At 35.9% G+C, this 18,553-nt stretch overlaps 1 protein-coding gene across 2 annotated transcripts in view; it reads left to right on the top strand.

Annotated features, from left to right (window-relative positions):
* Positions 1-13,169: 13,169 nt before the first annotated feature.
* Positions 13,170-18,553, top strand: part of LOC110380388 (neuropeptides capa receptor) — a 90,627-nt gene continuing 85,243 nt past the window's right edge. Inside the window, exon 1 of one of the 2 annotated variants that reach the window (XM_049841598.2) lies at positions 13,170-13,509. In XM_049841598.2, coding sequence (XP_049697555.2) covers positions 13,215-13,509 — 295 coding nt within the window. In that variant the 5' untranslated portion in view covers positions 13,170-13,214. The remainder of the gene's footprint in view (positions 13,510-18,553) is intronic. The other variant, XM_049841597.2, reaches the window with a different exon arrangement.

Below are 18,553 nucleotides of genomic sequence, written 5' to 3'. Positions count from 1 at the left end.
CTATTTGTTACAACAGAATAAAAGATACACAGATCTTTTGAACGCCTGAAAGTAGGTACACATAGGTTCATTGGATCTTACCTAACTATCTATTATGTCACAAAAAATATATTATGTTACGCTCAGATCAGAGAATGTTACGTATAAGACAAACCATAACATGACGTAAATTCAAAAATTATTAATTTCTGATAAATTCTTCTAATCTTTTGTCAAACACACAACCTTGTCACGATGCAAATTCAACATCCTGTACAATGCAGACGTACTCCACACATCCTGTATATGCGATAACGCTTTGTCATCCGCAATACAAAGTAAATTGAGTTATCGGGAAATTATCGCAAACACCTGTAGGTAACAAAGTTAATAGGAAAGGTATAAATTGTAGACGGTGGCCATGTTAATACTACTTTTTTTATTAATAAGCAAATGGATTTTTTTCATGCTTTCTAAGTAAATAATATTCTTACCGTTTTTTTTTCTTTTTAGTACGGCCTGATATGGGTTGGTTAAAAGTATGGTGTTTTGCTAAGGTTATACAATAAGTCGTGTGCACTGTAGACGAATTTATTAAAAACTTCAACCTATCTGAAAATCCTGCAACTAAGTAGGGATCTTGAAATACAAAATGTAGAGCAAATCCTGTAAGTCTTGTTCCTGAATACGCACGCATGCCCACAGCATTCGACCAAAGCAGGTAAAGCCGCTAACAGAAACTACACAATAGTATACATATGTAGGTACCGATGTGAGTCCACTGTTCGACCTAGGTCCGTTCAAATTACAGGACTGACGTCTGACTGACGAAATAGGCGCCTGTTACAGTAATCAAGTCCAGTCACAATGTGCTCTTGAATGCTAAAAGTATCGCACACTGAAGACTAAATAGTCGGCCGATAGTTGATATTATCTATAATAATAAAAATGAATCGCAAAATGTGTTGGTACTCAACAACGGCTGGACCAATTTGGCTAATTCTTTTTTTGTTGTGTTTGTTATTGTCAGGAGAAGGTTCTTATGAAAAAAAAAATTGGGTAAAGTAGAGAAGCCAGTTGACGGGAGCGAAGCCGCGGGCAAAAGCTAGTGATAGATAAGTTTTGATTCCAATCAAGGTTTTCAGTCGATCTCGTACCGGCTAAATACCAGAACTTTGCGTATACGTTGCTTCATACTCATTTATGAGCCCAAATAAACTATCGGCCTACCAAAAGTTTGCTGTGTGCGAGTACTCTAATTGCTCAAGACTTTAAACTAAGGTCCGTATTACAGAAGGCTACGCAAGTCCTGATCTCTGTTTAAAACTAGATTTGAGTTGAGATTTAATTTTAGATCGCTCCTCAAGCATAGATTCGGTGATCATAGTTCAGTCGAGTGTAGATCATTACTCAGTTGTAGATTACAGTTTAAGTAGAGATTTGAACTATAATCACGCAAGTGTGGTCGACACCACGCTTGAGCAGAGATTTCCTTGTCAGTTTAGCAAATAATTTGTTGTCAAATAGGAAGTTAAAATTAAAATACGAACAAAAAATTGATATTTTTGAAGAAATTGATTATTATGATAATATATTTCCTATCGATGATTCGAACAGAAGGTTGAACTTCAGCGTTTCTCTCAAATATCTCAGAGATGTATAGGGATATATACTATTGTAAATGATTAAACACACTTGTTTTTCTATCAATAAAAGACAATGTAAAAATATCCATCTTTTTTATCAATTCAAACTTAAAATTACTATAAATCAACAAAACAATACAATAATCACAAAATAAGTTGCTCTAGGCTCGTTTGCAGAGATATCTCTTCAATTCTTGAGTTGGAGAATCTTTTAATATTGCGATAAGTAAATTTCTCTCTAATAAACTATTTCTTTTTCTTTCTTGAAATCATTTAAATAACCAAAATATTTAATTATAACTGTCAAGTGTCAATCTCCACCACCACAGATACGATATACTCGGAAAACGTTCTATTCTACGAACACGCTCGTATTTTTAATTTTAGATATTACAACCAACTGCTATAGGTATCATTCAACACATTTTCAAGGCGTAAAAATGGCATTTTAAAATAAAACCTACAATTAAAAAGCCTATGTTTTCTTTAAATCATGATTTCATTAATAATTAGATGTTAAACTAAATTCTTATTTTGCGTAAGTTGTAACAGAGTTGGCGAAAAAAATAAAATGTAAACGAAAACAGGCTGATGCATAGACAAGCCATATTCTCTGCTTGAGGATGGCTTGAGGCGCGATTTGAATCTCGATTCAGCTGAGTGCAGTTTAAGTACTGTTCTGAAATAAGAACAACCCTCAAGTGCAGATTCTTTATTTAAACTATGATCAGGTGATTCGAGATCAAACTTGACTTGAGTAGCTTTCTGTAATACGGACCTAAGTATTCTAGACCTCGGCTGTTGTTTTAAAATAATCAGTTTCGCAGGCTTTACTCAGTATGCTAATAGAACTAGTTCTTAGAGAATCTATGTGAGTAGGTGCTTAGGTAACTAATGATACAATGAGGCACGAATGTACCTATACCTAAACGTGATTTTTCAACAAAGTAAAAGGTGTTTTTTTCCCTAAAAGTTCTTGTTAATTAAAAGGCTGTCTTGGAATTTGACAAAGTAAATGAATTCTCAATAATAACCACCCTTCCTTTCCCATTAAACACCCCATTTTGTCCGTTGGGGCCATTTTTGATTGTTCCTGAAACCTTTCCCCTTTCCTGGTGAAAAGCTGAAGGCCATCCATGGGCAGAAATATTCGAAATATTCTTGTAAAACATAAACAAAAAAAAAAAAAATGGCGTCCAATTTTGAAGTGTTCGAAAATATACTCTGTTCAAATTACTCACTCAATCCATATTTTTTTATTAAGAAAAGTAAAATATACTTATCATTAAACCGTCACTAAGTTTGTCTAACAAAGTTCTACTAACTAGTGTCGACGACGTAAGTATCAGAGATAATTTGATGAGCAAAAACTTCTGAAAAGAAACTACGGAGTTCATTGCTTTGCTCTATGACCTAAAGCTGTCAATGAACTGTGAGGATTTGGGAACGCGTGCCGGCAGTACTATTTCCCGCACCTGGATAAAGGCAAGTTTATAAAATTAGTAAGATAGTTTCAAGTGATCTTTAGACAAGAATTTGAAATATGTATTCATAGAATTTTAGAAGCGAAAGTGCATTTAGAATTCCTTTGCATTTTCCACCACAAAGGTACCTACTAAGTTTTAATCAATTGAAAGCAGCCGGACTTTCAATAATTTATTATTTTTTCCCTCATCAATCATAAAGCATAAGGTGGTAATTCTTTTGATTAATTTGAACTTCACGTGCCAGTTATACTTATTAAAGTTTATGCAAAAAAAATATTGATAACACGGCAATGTTGAAGTAAAAATATCCTTCAACCACTGGCTGTTATATAAAATTCTATTATAAAACCATTTTTAATAAATAAAAAACCGGCCAAGTGCGAGTCGGAGTCGCACACGAAGGGTTCCTACCATTATTTAGAAAATGAGCAAAAAAAATACGTTTGTTGTATGGGAGCCCCCCAAAATATTTATTGTATTCTAGTTTTCAGAATTTGTTGTTATAGCGGCAACAGAAATACATCATCTGTGAAAATTTCAGCTCTCTAACTATCACGGTTAATGAGATACAGCCTGGTAACAGACGGACGGACGGACGGACAGAGGAGCGAAAACAATAGGGTCCCGTTTTACCTTTTGGGTATGGAACCCAAAAAAACAAGGGCATAAAGACCGAGACTGGAAGACAAATTGTTTTCTAATTGGACAAGAAAGTAAATAAGTAAGGTGTTCTGGGGACGTTAGATCTATATAGTCTTTGCCTGAAAAACGCCTAATGATCTAACTAGTGTTGCCAGACGTTTGTGGGACCAAAGAATTTCAAGACAGTACTTACATAGACAGATGTTTTTTTAAAGATACCAGAAAGACAGTAGGAGAATCTTCATATAAGATGCTTAAGATCTATTTGATACCTATGATTATATTGGTTTTTGGTTTGCATATGAAGCTTTAATAGTTTTATGAGTATTTATGTAAGTACCTACAGACTTATATACCTTCAGGTATCTTCACAAAGAAATGGGTATATAAGTTCTAAGGTTCTGGTGAAGGGCGGGCGTTTTGGGGGATGTCTTTTGTAGATTTGACGTTGAAAAAGTGCTGATTTTCAGATTACTTTGAATACATGACTTTTGATTTTATTTAAGTATATTTTATTACTCTCCAGATGATCTCGAAGATCACACACTGACTTTCAAACTAATGCTTTGTTTATTTATAAAAAATAAGTCACAAAGAACTCAAGTCACATCCATTTGAAAACCTAAGTTTTTCGATACATTTTGATAATGGTCGTCCTACCCCAAAACCCTAGTGTTGTGTAATGAGTTTTTATATGAATAAATCAGTTGTTGTCAAGCACTGACGTCTATTACTACATGGTGACAGCGGTGATGAAAATTTTTTCAAAATTTATTATAAAATACGTATTTTGGTGCAATTTTATCGACAAAAATAATGGAACACGCTCGCCCACCATCCGAGTTGAGTTTGGACGGCGGTCCTGCAAGCCGCGCAGAGGCGTGGAAACGGTGGCGACAACAACTCACGCTGTTCCTGAAAGCTTCGGGTGCCTGTACAGAGACTGCTGGGGTTCAGGCGAGTCTACTGGTAAATTTAATTGGTCCGGAAGGTTTTGACATATACCAAACATTTACGTTCGATAAGGAGGAGGATCGAGATGATATCAAAATTTTACTTGAGAAGTTCGATAGTTTTTTTGTTTCAAAATTAAATATTACACTAATTCGATACAAATTTTTCACTCGGAACCAAGAGGAAGGCGAATCAATCCAACAGTATGTTACTGCGTTACGCCTCCTTTCGAAAAATTGTAACTTCAAAGAGCTTGAGGACGAATTGATCAAAGATAGAATTGTGTGTGGCATTCGAAGTTTAAGGGTGAGAGATCGGCTGTTGAGATGTGAGGATCTGAATCTCGACAAAGCTGTAAAACTATGCCAAGCCGAGGAAATATCCAGGGAATCCGAGCAGCAGATGGATGCTGTTGGCACGAGTTCGGGAGTGGCGCAGGTGGACGTGGTTGGCGCGCAGCGGCGACGAGGTCGCGGGAGTGCCGGTGGCGGCCGGCGAGGCGCGCATCTATGTGCTCGCTGCGGGGGCCTGTCACCGCGCTGTCAGGCTGGAAATTGTCCAGCGAATCAATGCACGTGTTTCGTGTGTGGAAATCGTGGTCACTTTGCGAAGGTGTGCAAAGCGAATGCGTTTTATAAAGGTGGTGGTACAGCGCGCGTATGCGACATTAAACACCGAAGTGAGTCAGAGTCGGATGATGGTGATTCATTTTTTATTTCCATGATTGAGGGAAACAAACGACTAGGTGAGTGGTTTGAAGTATTATCGTGTGGCAGTGGTACCGAGAAGTTCAAACTTGACACTGGTGCCGACATAAATGTTATGTCATTTGAGAGATTTTTAGAATTAGGTTTAGATGTTAGCATTTTGAAATGTAATAAAGTTATAAAGTTACAATCTTACAGTGGCGATGTAATACCGGTAAAGGGAACGTGCTATATAGCTTGTGTTTATAAAGGTAAACAATATGAACTGAAATTTGCTATAGCCGATATGAAATGTCAGAGTGTGTTGGGACGGATATCGTGCATACAATTGAATTTGATTAAGCGGATTCATTCATTAAATTTGTCTCAATATGATGACTTATTCATGTTGATGGTATAGGATGTTTGCCTGGTAAATATCACATTGTGATAGATAAGTCAGTACGGCCTGTCATCTCAGCAGCGAGGAAAATACCACTGAGTTTACGGGACCAGTTGGCGGAAGAGCTCAAGCGAATGGAAAGATATGGGGTGATCAGAAAGGTCACACATCCAACTGACTGGGTGCATCCTTTGGTCATAGTCGCTAAGAAAAATAATACCATTCGTGTTTGTCTAGACCCGCGGGAGCTGAATCGCGCAGTTCGGCGCGCACACTTTCAGCTGCCCACCGTGACCGAGCTGGCGGCACGCCTGCACGGCGCCACGCACTTCTCCGTGCTGGACGCTAACTCCGGTTTCTGGGCTGTGCAGCTTGATCAGGAGAGTGCTGACTTATGCACGTTTATCAGCCCATTCGGGAGGTACCAGTTCTTACGCTTACCATTCGGAATAAATTGCGCTTCGGAAGTGTTTCATGGTAAGATACGCCAGCTTCTAGAAGATTTGGAGGGCGTTGACAGTTTTATTGATGATATTATAGTCTGGGGAAAAGATAAAGAGGAGCACGACAGAAGACTTGATGCTTTATTAAATAGGGCTCGTGAGATAAATTTAAAATTTAATAAAGCTAAGTGTAAGATAGGAGTTCGGGAGGTAACATATTTAGGGCATATATTTGATCGGAACGGCATGAGGCCGGATTCCAATAAAGTAAAGGCTATAACGGAAATGCCAGAGCCTACGGACAGAAAAAGTTTAGAACGGTTTTTGGGTGCCGTCAATTACTTGTCTAAGTTTATACCAAAATATTCTGAATTGGCATTACCACTAACTAACCTCCTTCGTAAAGACACGGAGTGGTTGTGGGAGTGCGCTGAGCGCAGTGCATTTCAGAGTTTGTGTCGAGCGGTGAGCAGCGCGCCGGTGCTGGCGCTGTACGACGTGAGCGCGCCGGTGCTGGTGTCGGTGGACGCGAGCGCGCACGCGCTGGGCGCAGTGCTCATGCAGGCGGGCCGCCCCGTCGAGTTCGCGTCACGCACGCTCACCGACACGCAGCGCCGGTACGCGCAGGTTGAGAAGGAGCTCCTTGCCATTGTGTTTGCATGTGAGAGGTTCCATCAATATATTTTTGGGAAGAAACGTGTTGTTGTTGAATCCGATCATAAGCCATTGGAGAGTATTTTTAAAAAGCCGTTGATGTCCGTTCCAGCACGCTTACAAAGAATGATGTTAAGAATACAAGGGTATGATTTAATTGTGAGCTATAAACCGGGAAAGTACATGTTTATTCCCGATACACTGTCGCGTGCACCGTTGCCTGATTTATATGAGGATAATATAATGTATCAGGTAGCGATGATTGTTAATAACATTCCTATTTCATGCAATAAACTATGTGAAATAAAAAAGGCATCTCGCGATGATAGAGAAATAAGCGAGCTTATCAAGTGCATTAACTCGGGTTGGCCGGATCACAAATGTAAAGTAGAGGATGTTGTTAAGCCCTTTTGGTCTATGAAAGATGAATTGTATGAAGTTGATGGTGTGGTGTTTAAAAACGATATAATTTTAATACCTTCTTCTTTACGGGGTGAAATGTTACGGGTCGTTCATGAGGGCCACCAGGGTATAGACCGCTGTAAGCGCCGAGCGCGCCAAGCAATATTTTGGCCAAACATTTCTCGTGACATTGAGTTATTTGTTAAACGTTGTTCTATATGCCAGGAATGTTTAAATTCGCCTGCCAAGGAACCATTATTACCTGTGGAGATTCCATCGATTCCGTGGAATAAAGTTGCATCTGATATTTTTGAATGGAAGAGAAAGTATTTTCTTTTGATTGTGGATTATTATTCTAGCTATGTGGAAGTTTGTGAGTTACCGAATATAACGTCGGCAAGCATTATAAAAGAAATTAAGCAAATATTTGCGAGGCATGGCATTCCTGAACTACTTGTCACAGATAATGGCACACAGTACTGCAGTCGCGAGTTTAGACGATTTGCACGGGAGTGGGGTTTACTCACATAACATCATCTCCTAACTATCCCCAATCAAATGGGAAAAGTGAGCGCGCAGTTCAGACTGTCAAGTCAATGCTGATTAAATGTTTAAGAGATAACAGTGACTTTCAGCTGGCCTTACTTAATTATAGGAATACTCCAAGAGATGGTCTTAGTTCCCCATCACAGTTACTAATGAGCCGTCAGTTAAGATGTAAGTTACCAGTTAGTGTTAATATGTTAAAACCAAAAGTAGTTGAGGAACATGAAACAATGTTGCAGAAGCAAATTATTTCTAAAAGGTGGTTCGATAGAAACACTAAAGTTCTTCGGAACTAAAATGTGGAGACGAAGCTATTTGTTTAAATGGGAAAAATAAAAGAACAAGATGTAAAGTTATAGGGCAAGCGGGATTTCCTCGTTCTTATTTTGTTGAGGCAAGCTGTGGCAATAAAGTAAGGCGCAACCGACGACATTTGATAAAATGTGAGCCAATCCCGGTGGCAATCGATGTGGCACCTGCTTCCTCTGATCAGGAAAGAGGTATTCAACCTAATGAGAAAGATGCAGCAGGTCCTTCAGTAACCTCGAGCGGAATCCCGCCTGGTCCATTGACTAGGGCAAAAGCTAAACTATTTACTAGTATTGAATCTTTATTTTAGAGTCTTGTTTCATTTTAATTTTCTTTCAATTAATTGTGTTAGGTTTTTGTTCCCTGAGAATTTTAAGATTTATGTTATTTAAAGATTTATGTTATTTTAAGGGGGGAAGTGTATGTGTGTTATGTTCTTAAAAGGGGAGTTGTTGTGTAATGAGTTTTTATATGAATAAATCAGTTGTTGTCAAGCACTGACGTCTATTACTACACCTAGGTAAGCGATTTATTCAAACATCTGGCTCAGGCAGTGAGGCGGCCATCAATCAAATAAATTGTACTACACAAAAATACTAAATGTCGATGTCGCTACGATTTTTTGCCCTAGCAACACTGCGCGATAAAATATATTGAGACAACTTTTTGTATATCAGCGCTTTTTATATTATATTTCCTGTTTATTAATTGACTTCAAAAAATGGGAGATTTCTCAATTCGAATGTTTTTTTAGCCGACTGTCAAGAAGGGTTATGTTTTTCACGCGTATCTTTTAGGTACCTATGTATGCATGTAATATTAAACTTAACACTTTACGAAAAGTTTTCCAAAATAACTTGGTTATTCGATTTCTCATACACTCTTTTGTACTGTTTAAGCAGAAACTGAATAGAATAAATGAATAATTTCGTTTCCTGTAAATTCGCTGACGTACTAGTTTAGTCGGAGCTTGGAAGGAGGTTCAATATGTCATCTATACCAACGTCAGCTGAAAACGAGTTCTCTTTTACATACATTTTGAATTTCATGACTGGGGCTGATTATACAGGAAGGAATTTTACTACGTAACCAAAAATAAACCCATTTTGTTTAGGTACAAAAATAGACGTTTATAATCGTCACTCCACGTGACAATCATTCATCAGACAATAATTTTACAACCACCATTCAAAATTCATGAATTATTAAACTAAAGTAGTGCTTATTTTTAGAGTTTATATCTTCATTCATTAACCTTAAGTGCCCAATTACTTTAAGTAGGTAAACTAAAAATAAAGCATTGACATTAGAATCTAATATTAGATAAGTCTGTCCGCCCACGTCCGATAATCGGTGACCGATTTTTTGTAGGAGAAAAATAGAACATACTGATGACAGGACCTGCCTACAGCAACGAACACGTCCTACAAGAAGTCAGTCAAAAAATCCTAGAAACAACGTTCTACGATAAATCGGGCCGATTATGTGTCCTACAGAAGCATAAGTACAGACTAAGTATTTAACTATTAACCCTTATAACTATGTGCTAACAGAAAATCGTCGGGTAATCCTTTGTAGGGACTCCAGTAATGGAATGTCAGTCATGTCGAGTTCCCATCTCCATTCATGCTCCGCACAGCTTCCATCTTATGACTGACAGGTTTAGGTTATCATAGAACTATTGAGCTACCCAGTGGTCTGTTTAGATCAGTGCTGCGAAATAAATAATTACTAAGACTAGAAAATCAGGAGTTATAGTCAAGGTACTATCTTATCGCCATCTGACTGTATAGTTTGGCGATTAAAAAAGTCTATGAACAAAGTTGTATTTTTGAATATTAAAAAAAAAGTATTGGCTCAAATTATAATCACGTGCATCTGCACTGCACTAGTGCATCCATGGATCTACAGTTTGTAATATTAGGTGAACAATGCAACAGTATCTGTCTTTATTATACCTACTAATATGTTCAATTTATGAATAAAATATCCCATGCTTGTTTGACAATTGCCTTTACAATGTAACAGAGCATAAACATCGTAATTACACATAACCTGCTGTCTAGATTCAGCAGCTAGTCTAAAAACAAAATAAAGCTACAAAACAGTATCCACACCAATAACAATACCGCTGGGATAACCTAACAACACATAACAATGCTAATAAACTATTAACACATAAACACGCAGTGTGTCGTGTAATATTCGCGGTAACTGTTGACAGTTGACACGTGTTTGTCTACATAGCGGCTATTAATTGACCGCTTCCGACACATTGTGCGTTGATGAGTCAATCGTTTTGACTCGAATGTTTGTTGAATAAATCAGAAGTTATGTTTGATTTGTTGTACTTAGTTTCAGATGTTTTGTCAGACGGTAGCAGGTGAGTTAAAATATGTGTAAAAGTGTAAATGTATATGAACATTGTCTTTATATGCGTAAAATTGGGAGCGCTCGGTAGACGCAGATTCGCCAAGTCATATAATTCTAGGCCAAGCGTTAATAGAGAAAACTAAGAAAATTATCATGTTTCATTTAAGTATGTTACTTTTATCCAACTATTTTTGAGAAATGATGATGTAATTATCTTTAATTTGGCTGATGCATATGGAGACTAAACAATAATTCTATAAACAATAAAAATATTAGGTGTTAAACCTACCGACACAATCGCCAATATCGATATAAAATATCCGAAATACGTCGCAACCCTAATCACATTTCAAGCAAAATATTTATTTTATTTTGTTCGTCTGCTAACATTAGTTACCACTTTATTCGAATGGACCGATATAATAATATTTTATTTATTTGTATTGATAGCAATAATAAAATATCTAAGTTATTAAATCCATTCTAGACATATGAAAAAACGTATGAAATACATAAAAAGTACTGGAAAGATTCTACAGTAATTTCTACGACAAGTAATATGACCTAAAATAATGGACCTTGAATTAAAATTTGCATTTTTATACAATTCGCGTGTTTGTGTTCGCAAAACTCAAAAAGCAAAAGACTTATCTTTTTACACAAATTAGCATTTTAGTAACAGTGTTTTTTCATACCTGTTCCACCACAATTTAAAACAAATGGTAAAATTTTTGGCAGTAGTAATTACATAAAAAGCTTAAAAACAAATGTGTTTTAAATTTACATCGAAATCGTAAAAATCTATGTACATTCATGTAATTTAGCGTGCACATATACATACATATCCAACTTTTGAACTTAGCAAATTTTTACAAACAAAACCATGAAAAACAGCTAGTAAACAAAATTAAACTGACGTAAATGAATGAAGTTAGTCAAATATATGCAAGAACACGAACGAGGAAGACAAACCCGGGTGAAGTTTGATATAAAACTCGCTAACCGTGTAAGCCGGGGGAATAACTTCACAGATTTGGCTGTTACCCATGGAGAATAAAATGAATAGCGGAGGTGCCATAACGGCCTACCGGGGCTGCGGGATTGTTCGGAAGAGTTACCGCGGCCCTGGTATATAAAAAGCCTAAGAAAGAACATGATGGGTCTGACGCTCCCTAACGCTGCTAACTCACAGCGGACGGAGTCATTTGATGATATCCCATACTAAAAAGGTGCCATAATAGAAAATCTCCCAAGAAATTAGCGCCAAAATGGGAGTGAAAGTTACTGTCTCCGCCTTTTTTGGAATCCGATCCTTATTTTATAATATCAAAAATCGTAGGCAGATTCCCAAAACAATCCGAACATTACGTTAGTTCACTCATAACTGATCGTTTAGGTCATGCCCACCGTGCGTACTTGACCTAGTAGAAGGCGCCTGACCTACCTGCATTATGGCATCTGCGCTCATATTTCCTTACTCCCTGTTACTCCCGAATCTCTCAAGTTATTCTCCTCAATTAACATATGTCGAACTTTAGATAGAACTGCTGGCTTTGCTTGTTCTAAATATAGGAATATAAGTTCTAAGTCTAAATAGGTTCATTTAAATACTGTTTTGTGAATGTGAGTTAATTGACTCAGCTGTGATTTATTTATCTAATACTAAAGATTCAGAAGAAAGTTATGTGTAGCTATGTAACCTTGTATGCCTTGTATGTGCTGATTCTATTGAGATACTGTTTCGTAAGGCGATATGTAGAACTGACGGTAATGGGGTACTTTTACTCTATGTCAAGTTCTTATTATGTATCTTAGAACAGTTAACTTAGAAATAATAATAAAAATGACACTCTATAGACGCTCTTCAGTTTGTTGAACCGACGATACCTCTTTCTTAGAATCCTTTTCTCCTACATAAGCCTACACAATTAAAGTAGTCTTAATATTCTAAACGTATTTTTATTTCTATATTTATCATCATTTAGAAGTCTTAAATATACACTGGATTATTAATTGGAAGGCTTCAGCACTCGCCTTAATTAAAGACGATTTCTTTTGAGGAAGAATCGTTATTTTTTATTCCTTTTCCCTTTGAGTTCCTCTTTGTAGATTTGTCTTTAAAGTACTTTAGAACTAGTTTTTGTGTTGAAATGTCTGACGGTTATGATTCCTTTAGTCGTTAAAGAAACGTGTACTACAATAATTTAACATGGAATTATTATTTTTTGAACTACTGAAAACAAAAATTAGAGTGTTTTCTTTTCAGGTTTAGAATTCTCTCAGTAAAATTAAAACGTTTTCAAACAAATCACAGTACACTTAATTTTAATTAGTCAAAGGGCTCAGCTGTGAACCAACATTAAGTAAAGTTCATTCTAACGATTTGTAAAATTCAATGAAAGCCTTAGAGCGATGCATCAAGTTCAAACGTGCCAGTATCGTGCATGAGACCGGGCGCTACGGACGTAGCCGCGTAGTCGCGTAGCAGCGCAGCGCTACGATCGTGGATGTTACAACTTTCTAAAGTTACTTTTCATGGTAAATTGTGGGAATTGGGAAATTTATTTTTAGTTTTAATATGGAATTGTCGATAAAATAAAAGTTATAACTTTACTTTAGCAATTATTTAAATTGAAGTGTAAAAAGTGAATTTAATAAAAAAAATGACATAAAAGTTAAAAAAAAACAAAATGGCCGAATTTTTCCGCGTCAACGAGACGACCAGTCAATTCTTCCAGCGATGCACGAACCTATCGCACTTCGACTGCTCGGAGGAGGAGATGCTTTGGCTGATGATGGGGCCCAGGACCTTACCTCTTCAGAAGATAGTGCCCATATCTGTGTTACTACTGGTGATATTCCTGACTGGCGTGGTGGGGAATGTGGCAGTCTGCGTGGTGATAGTGAAACACCCGGCCATGCATACTGCGACCAATTATTACTTGTTCAGTTTGGCGTTGAGTGATCTGCTGTTACTGCTTTTTGGTAAGTTTTTTTTTATTTATTTATTGTCACCATTTATATTAACAGCAAACACATATAATTTTCTAGTTTTATTTTCTATCATTAATTTGCGTATGTTGATTAACCTGTAATTGGCGACTGTGTAAGTCTTAGTAATAAATAAATAAACTCTTTCGTAAATAAATAACAGTAGAAGTAACATAAAATAATAAAAAGGTACTGTTTATTTCTAATGAAATCTACTCGAGACGAGTTATTTCGTGGTAATTTAGGTTTTTATTACTCGTGCTGGTATTTTGAATTATGGTTTGTGGTATTGGGAATTATATGGGAGTAAATAGTTATTGTATTCTATCTAAATATTTAGTCTAAAGTTGGGGAATCATATTTCGGTGACTAAAGCTCAGTGAGACAATTTTTTTTGTGTTCTAAGATTATAGAACTTTTCAGTTCTTATATAAACCTTTACCTTATTATATTGTACTTTTACACACTTCAAGGAAAGTGTCCAAGTATGTACTTCATCACAGCTACGAGGTTAAAAACTTCTATTGTATTAATTATGTCCCATGTGTTGTAATTTTGCGTGATCCAATTGCATTTAACTTAAACTCATAAATTACTAAAATCCTAATAATACTATTCGAACTGGGAATCAAACTACCCTTTCGCCCTAAACGCCCTTACCAATCTACAATAATATTTTAAGAGTGGTATCTATGCTAGTCTAGCCTCTATCTAAAGAGAGATTAATGTATGTTTGACTACGTTTGAAGCTTATCTCCAAAGGTAAAAGTCAGATTTGAAAACCTATTTTTCTTTTTCATGGACCCATTATTGAGAAACGTTTTAAAGTTATTAAGTATCTAGAATGCGCGTTGAATAGTTGAGCACTTGTGATTTTTAATTCTGTATCTATACTAATACTTATAATAATGAAGATTTTTTTTCGTTTGTTTAATTGGCCCCGAAACTACAGAACCGATTTGTGGAAAGCAACAGTCTTTCCGAGTTTCAAAGGCAATATTTTATCCCAATACGGGCAGCGGTTCCCATAGGACACGGGTGGAGCCGCGGGAAATCTGCTAGTAGTCTATGTATAAAAGATATGAAAAGTATTTTGATAGCTATTTACCCGCGTATCAACGAAACCTCTTTCAATCTGCTATATTCTTTTGGTGGGTATCACCTATCACTATGCCTAATTTCACTTTAATCGGATTAGCAATTTTTGCTTGAAGCATAACAAACAAAGGAACGAACAATGTATAAAGAAACACGATGTATTAGCAAAGAGCAACTAAACCCTTAGGATCTTATCATGAACTAACGAAACAAAATGAAATAAAAGCTTATGAAAGGTTATATCTCGTTTCCAAGGGTTTCCAAAATCAGTTCAGTGGTTTAGACGTGAAAGCGTAACAGACAGACAGAGTTACCAATGTGACCTGAGAGATACAGGTAAAACCGTGACACACAACTAGTGTCAACGTAACGAGGATCATGTCATATTGTTTCAAAACGTAATACTAGTAATGGCAGTAATAATGAACTGAACATTAAGTACCTACGAACAAGTAGAGAGATATAATTGTGGAAGTTATCAGAAATTGTTAAGTATTAGTTAGGAATCTCTTGTTGTAATAAGAATTTGTTTTTTTTTTCTAGGAATTTTGATATGTTACAGTAAAAGTCTGTGTGTAAATCCTAAAAAATAATTTGAACTTTTGCTCTATCTTTATATAGGTATCGTATAGTATAGTAGTAGGTATAGCTGTCAGTGCTAGATAATGCAGTCACATTAATACAAAAACAAAATAAATTTTGCAAATAAATGTGTCTCTGTCAATTAATTGTGAGAGCAAATAAAATAGAAATGAATAAATTAAATAAGCTTTAAAAGTTATCTCTAAATCGTTACATAAAATAATAAAGCATATTAAAAATAAATACAATTATAACAAATGGACTTATTACTCAAACTCCGCCACCAACAGATTAATTTAACCATTTTTAACTTTAAATGAAAAAGCTAAGGTTATATGAGTGTAATTAATTTTAATTGTTATTTTTTATATTTATTTATTTGCCAAAGGGAATACAAGCATAAAAGTATTATTTTAAATGAATATTTTCTAATGGAAGTAATAAATATCTTTAATAGCCTTCTGGCTGATAGGTTGTTGAAGTTTTAAGGTACGGTTCAGAGACAAGTGAATGTCGCAATTGATGATTGACTAATGCGATAGTAGTTAACGTATGGTTGTTAAAAAGATAATGAAATGTATTAATTACATGGGCTGACGTCTATCGTCAGTCGCGTGCTTATATTACGTCGCACAAATAGGTCTCATAGATTTCCATATTTTGACTATTGTCGTATTGATCACGAGTGGCTCGCGACTGTCTCTTGTTTCCGAAGTTTACCTTTAATTACTTTTTACATTATAGATATTTGGGCAAATGCTTGTGCACTATAATATGTCCTGTGCAGCTGGCTGATCTGTTCTTAGGCGAGCAGACACCGTGGCCGATTATCAGCCAGGAGGACATCATCATCACATTACATTTTTAAATAAATTGTGAATATAGTCGCTATACTTAGGATGAGAGCAAAGCTGATTATCTTTTTAATTAGGTCAGTTTTCTTTTGTCCTGCGTTTTTAGTACTTTTTTAGTCCGAGGGAATTATTCTTGTTATTAAGTTTAGCCAGCAAAAATTAGTGTTTGTCACAGCTTGACCTTTTGGATATTTTTAATTTAGTTTGGACATAAAAAAAAACTTGGGTAGTTTTTTTGTGAAGTACTTATATGTACGTCTGCAGGCATACAATAGAAACCAGGGAATAGATGTGAATACTCGTAGAAAAATACTTATTTTATTTCAGATTGCTTTTTTATGATTATATTATAACTAGCTCGTGCCAGCGGTTTCACTCGCATCCCGTGGGAACCTCGGCACGAACCCGGATAAAAAGTAGCCTATTGCCTTCCTCGATAAATTGGGATGAAATTGTAACCACATTGTTTGAATGGAAAATGAAAGCAAGTTAAATTCATTACAATTTTCAACAGATATACTGAATTTTTTATGTCCTCCAAAAGGAAAAAGGAAGTAGACTGTTTCACGTCAAACGACCCTCATGAACATTTCACAGTATACCTTTAAGGAAAACGACGAACAAAAACCCGTTGATTTTTCGTGTCGTTTGTAGTAATGCGCTCACGTATTGCCTCAATCAGGAATCGAACTAATATGGTCACGTACGACAGTGATATCTGAGGGTCCATGAACCCTTGTCTATTGTGCTAAGGTCTTTGTTCTTATCTAATCAGTGGTAAGTTCGCAATGTTTCGTGAAAGTAGTGGACTATTGGGCACGTATGTGTTTGAATGGTGATAGTAATAAGGAAAGGTTTGGTTACATAATATTTATGAATGAATTGTGGTATTATTTAGTTGTTTGAGCAGGAGCTTATAGCTGAATATAGATTTGTGCTTGCTGACAGACTCCTATGATATTTTGTGAGATTTAATCAATATATGTAGGTTGGAAATTGGTATTTGTGTTGCACTAAAATTCACATGTCCGTAATAAGTAATATTAATGTGATGTCAGTATATAAGAATGAACACCCATCAGCCATTGTTAAGTTGTCGTTTCAGATCATTACCTAAATGATATTTTGTACAGATAAAAAAGAAGGTTAATGTAATACAGATGTAAAAGAATAAAAGAATCGATCGGTGTCAAAGATTGAAGGCAGGAATCCGATAGGTTTCGATTGTAGACCTCGTGGAAAGGACGCAATTGATATTCTTGAAGCGTATTTCCTTACAAACAAATGAACTCAATCTACACCATCTTCTATTGCAGGTATAGTTGAAGCAGAAAAATGGTTTATCCATCTACACAATACCCATTCTTATCCATACTGATATTATAAACTAACTTTTGCAAACAGTTTCATCCTTATCTCTTCCCGAGTGAACTACTTCCCGCACTCAGATAAAAAAAGTAGCCTTTTCTTAAGATGTACAACATAAACTGTAATAATACTGCCAAGTTTCACCAAAATCCGTCAAATGCCTTTTGCTCGAAACAGGAATAAACATCCATACATGAATACAAACTTCCACGATTATAATATTTTAAGCCAGATTTTTATACTTTTAGGTCACCTTGGGGCTACTATTTATCCTACACCTAGATGAGGTAATTTTCTTCGGACACAAATGAAACCGCAGGTGCGGGCGAGTATCTCATAAAAATTGGATGGAGATATATTGAAATCAGGGACAGAGGATATTGAATATGTATTTTCCATTTTCATATAGTAGTCTCCTAAGTTCTACGTGCGTTCGTTCGTACGTAAGTTCTTCTACGTACATCCTAGCCCTCCACCTATTGGTCATATCGCCGATTTGACCAATAGGCGGCATGTATACGACTGGTTTTGGTTTGGCTATCGTTGTAGTTAAATTGTGCAGTTCACTCTAAGAATCATCTCATTTAGTTAACAGCTAAACTTTTTGACAGGTTCAATGAAAGACACTAACTAATGTAATTACCTAAGGAGTTTTGACAGTAATAATAATTTAGTTTAATGAACACAAGTACCTAAACGTCGGTTAACTTAAACTGTTGACGCGCAGCTAACTCAATAAATTATATTTTGATTTTATTTCGAAAACTTCACGCTATGACTGTAATTAAGTTTTCAGTTCTTCATTAATTAACATTTTGATTTTATCACACTCTGTTTATTTGCTGGCAAAAGTTTAAATATTAGTTCGATGACTGGAAATATACTTGCATACCTACCTGTAATAACAATCTTTATAAAAAAAACATACCATAACTTTTCTGCCTTCGCTACACTTAATAAATATATATAAATAATTTTCCTGAATTCGTCCTCAAGAATTTCAAAATAATCTAAAAAATACCGACAAACGGTACGGTTTATAGAAAAGGAAGAACAAAATAACGTTTCCAAAAATATTATTAGATAAAACCATTTTTTCGTATAATTGACTACTAAAAAAATATATGGACGCCTTT

This window comes from Helicoverpa armigera, chromosome 19 (genome assembly GCF_030705265.1).
Source record: "Helicoverpa armigera isolate CAAS_96S chromosome 19, ASM3070526v1, whole genome shotgun sequence".
In the NCBI taxonomy this organism is placed as follows: domain Eukaryota; kingdom Metazoa; phylum Arthropoda; class Insecta; order Lepidoptera; family Noctuidae; genus Helicoverpa; species Helicoverpa armigera.
The sequence above is the reverse complement of the archived record's forward strand: the minus strand, read 5'-3'. Positions and strand labels throughout refer to the sequence as shown.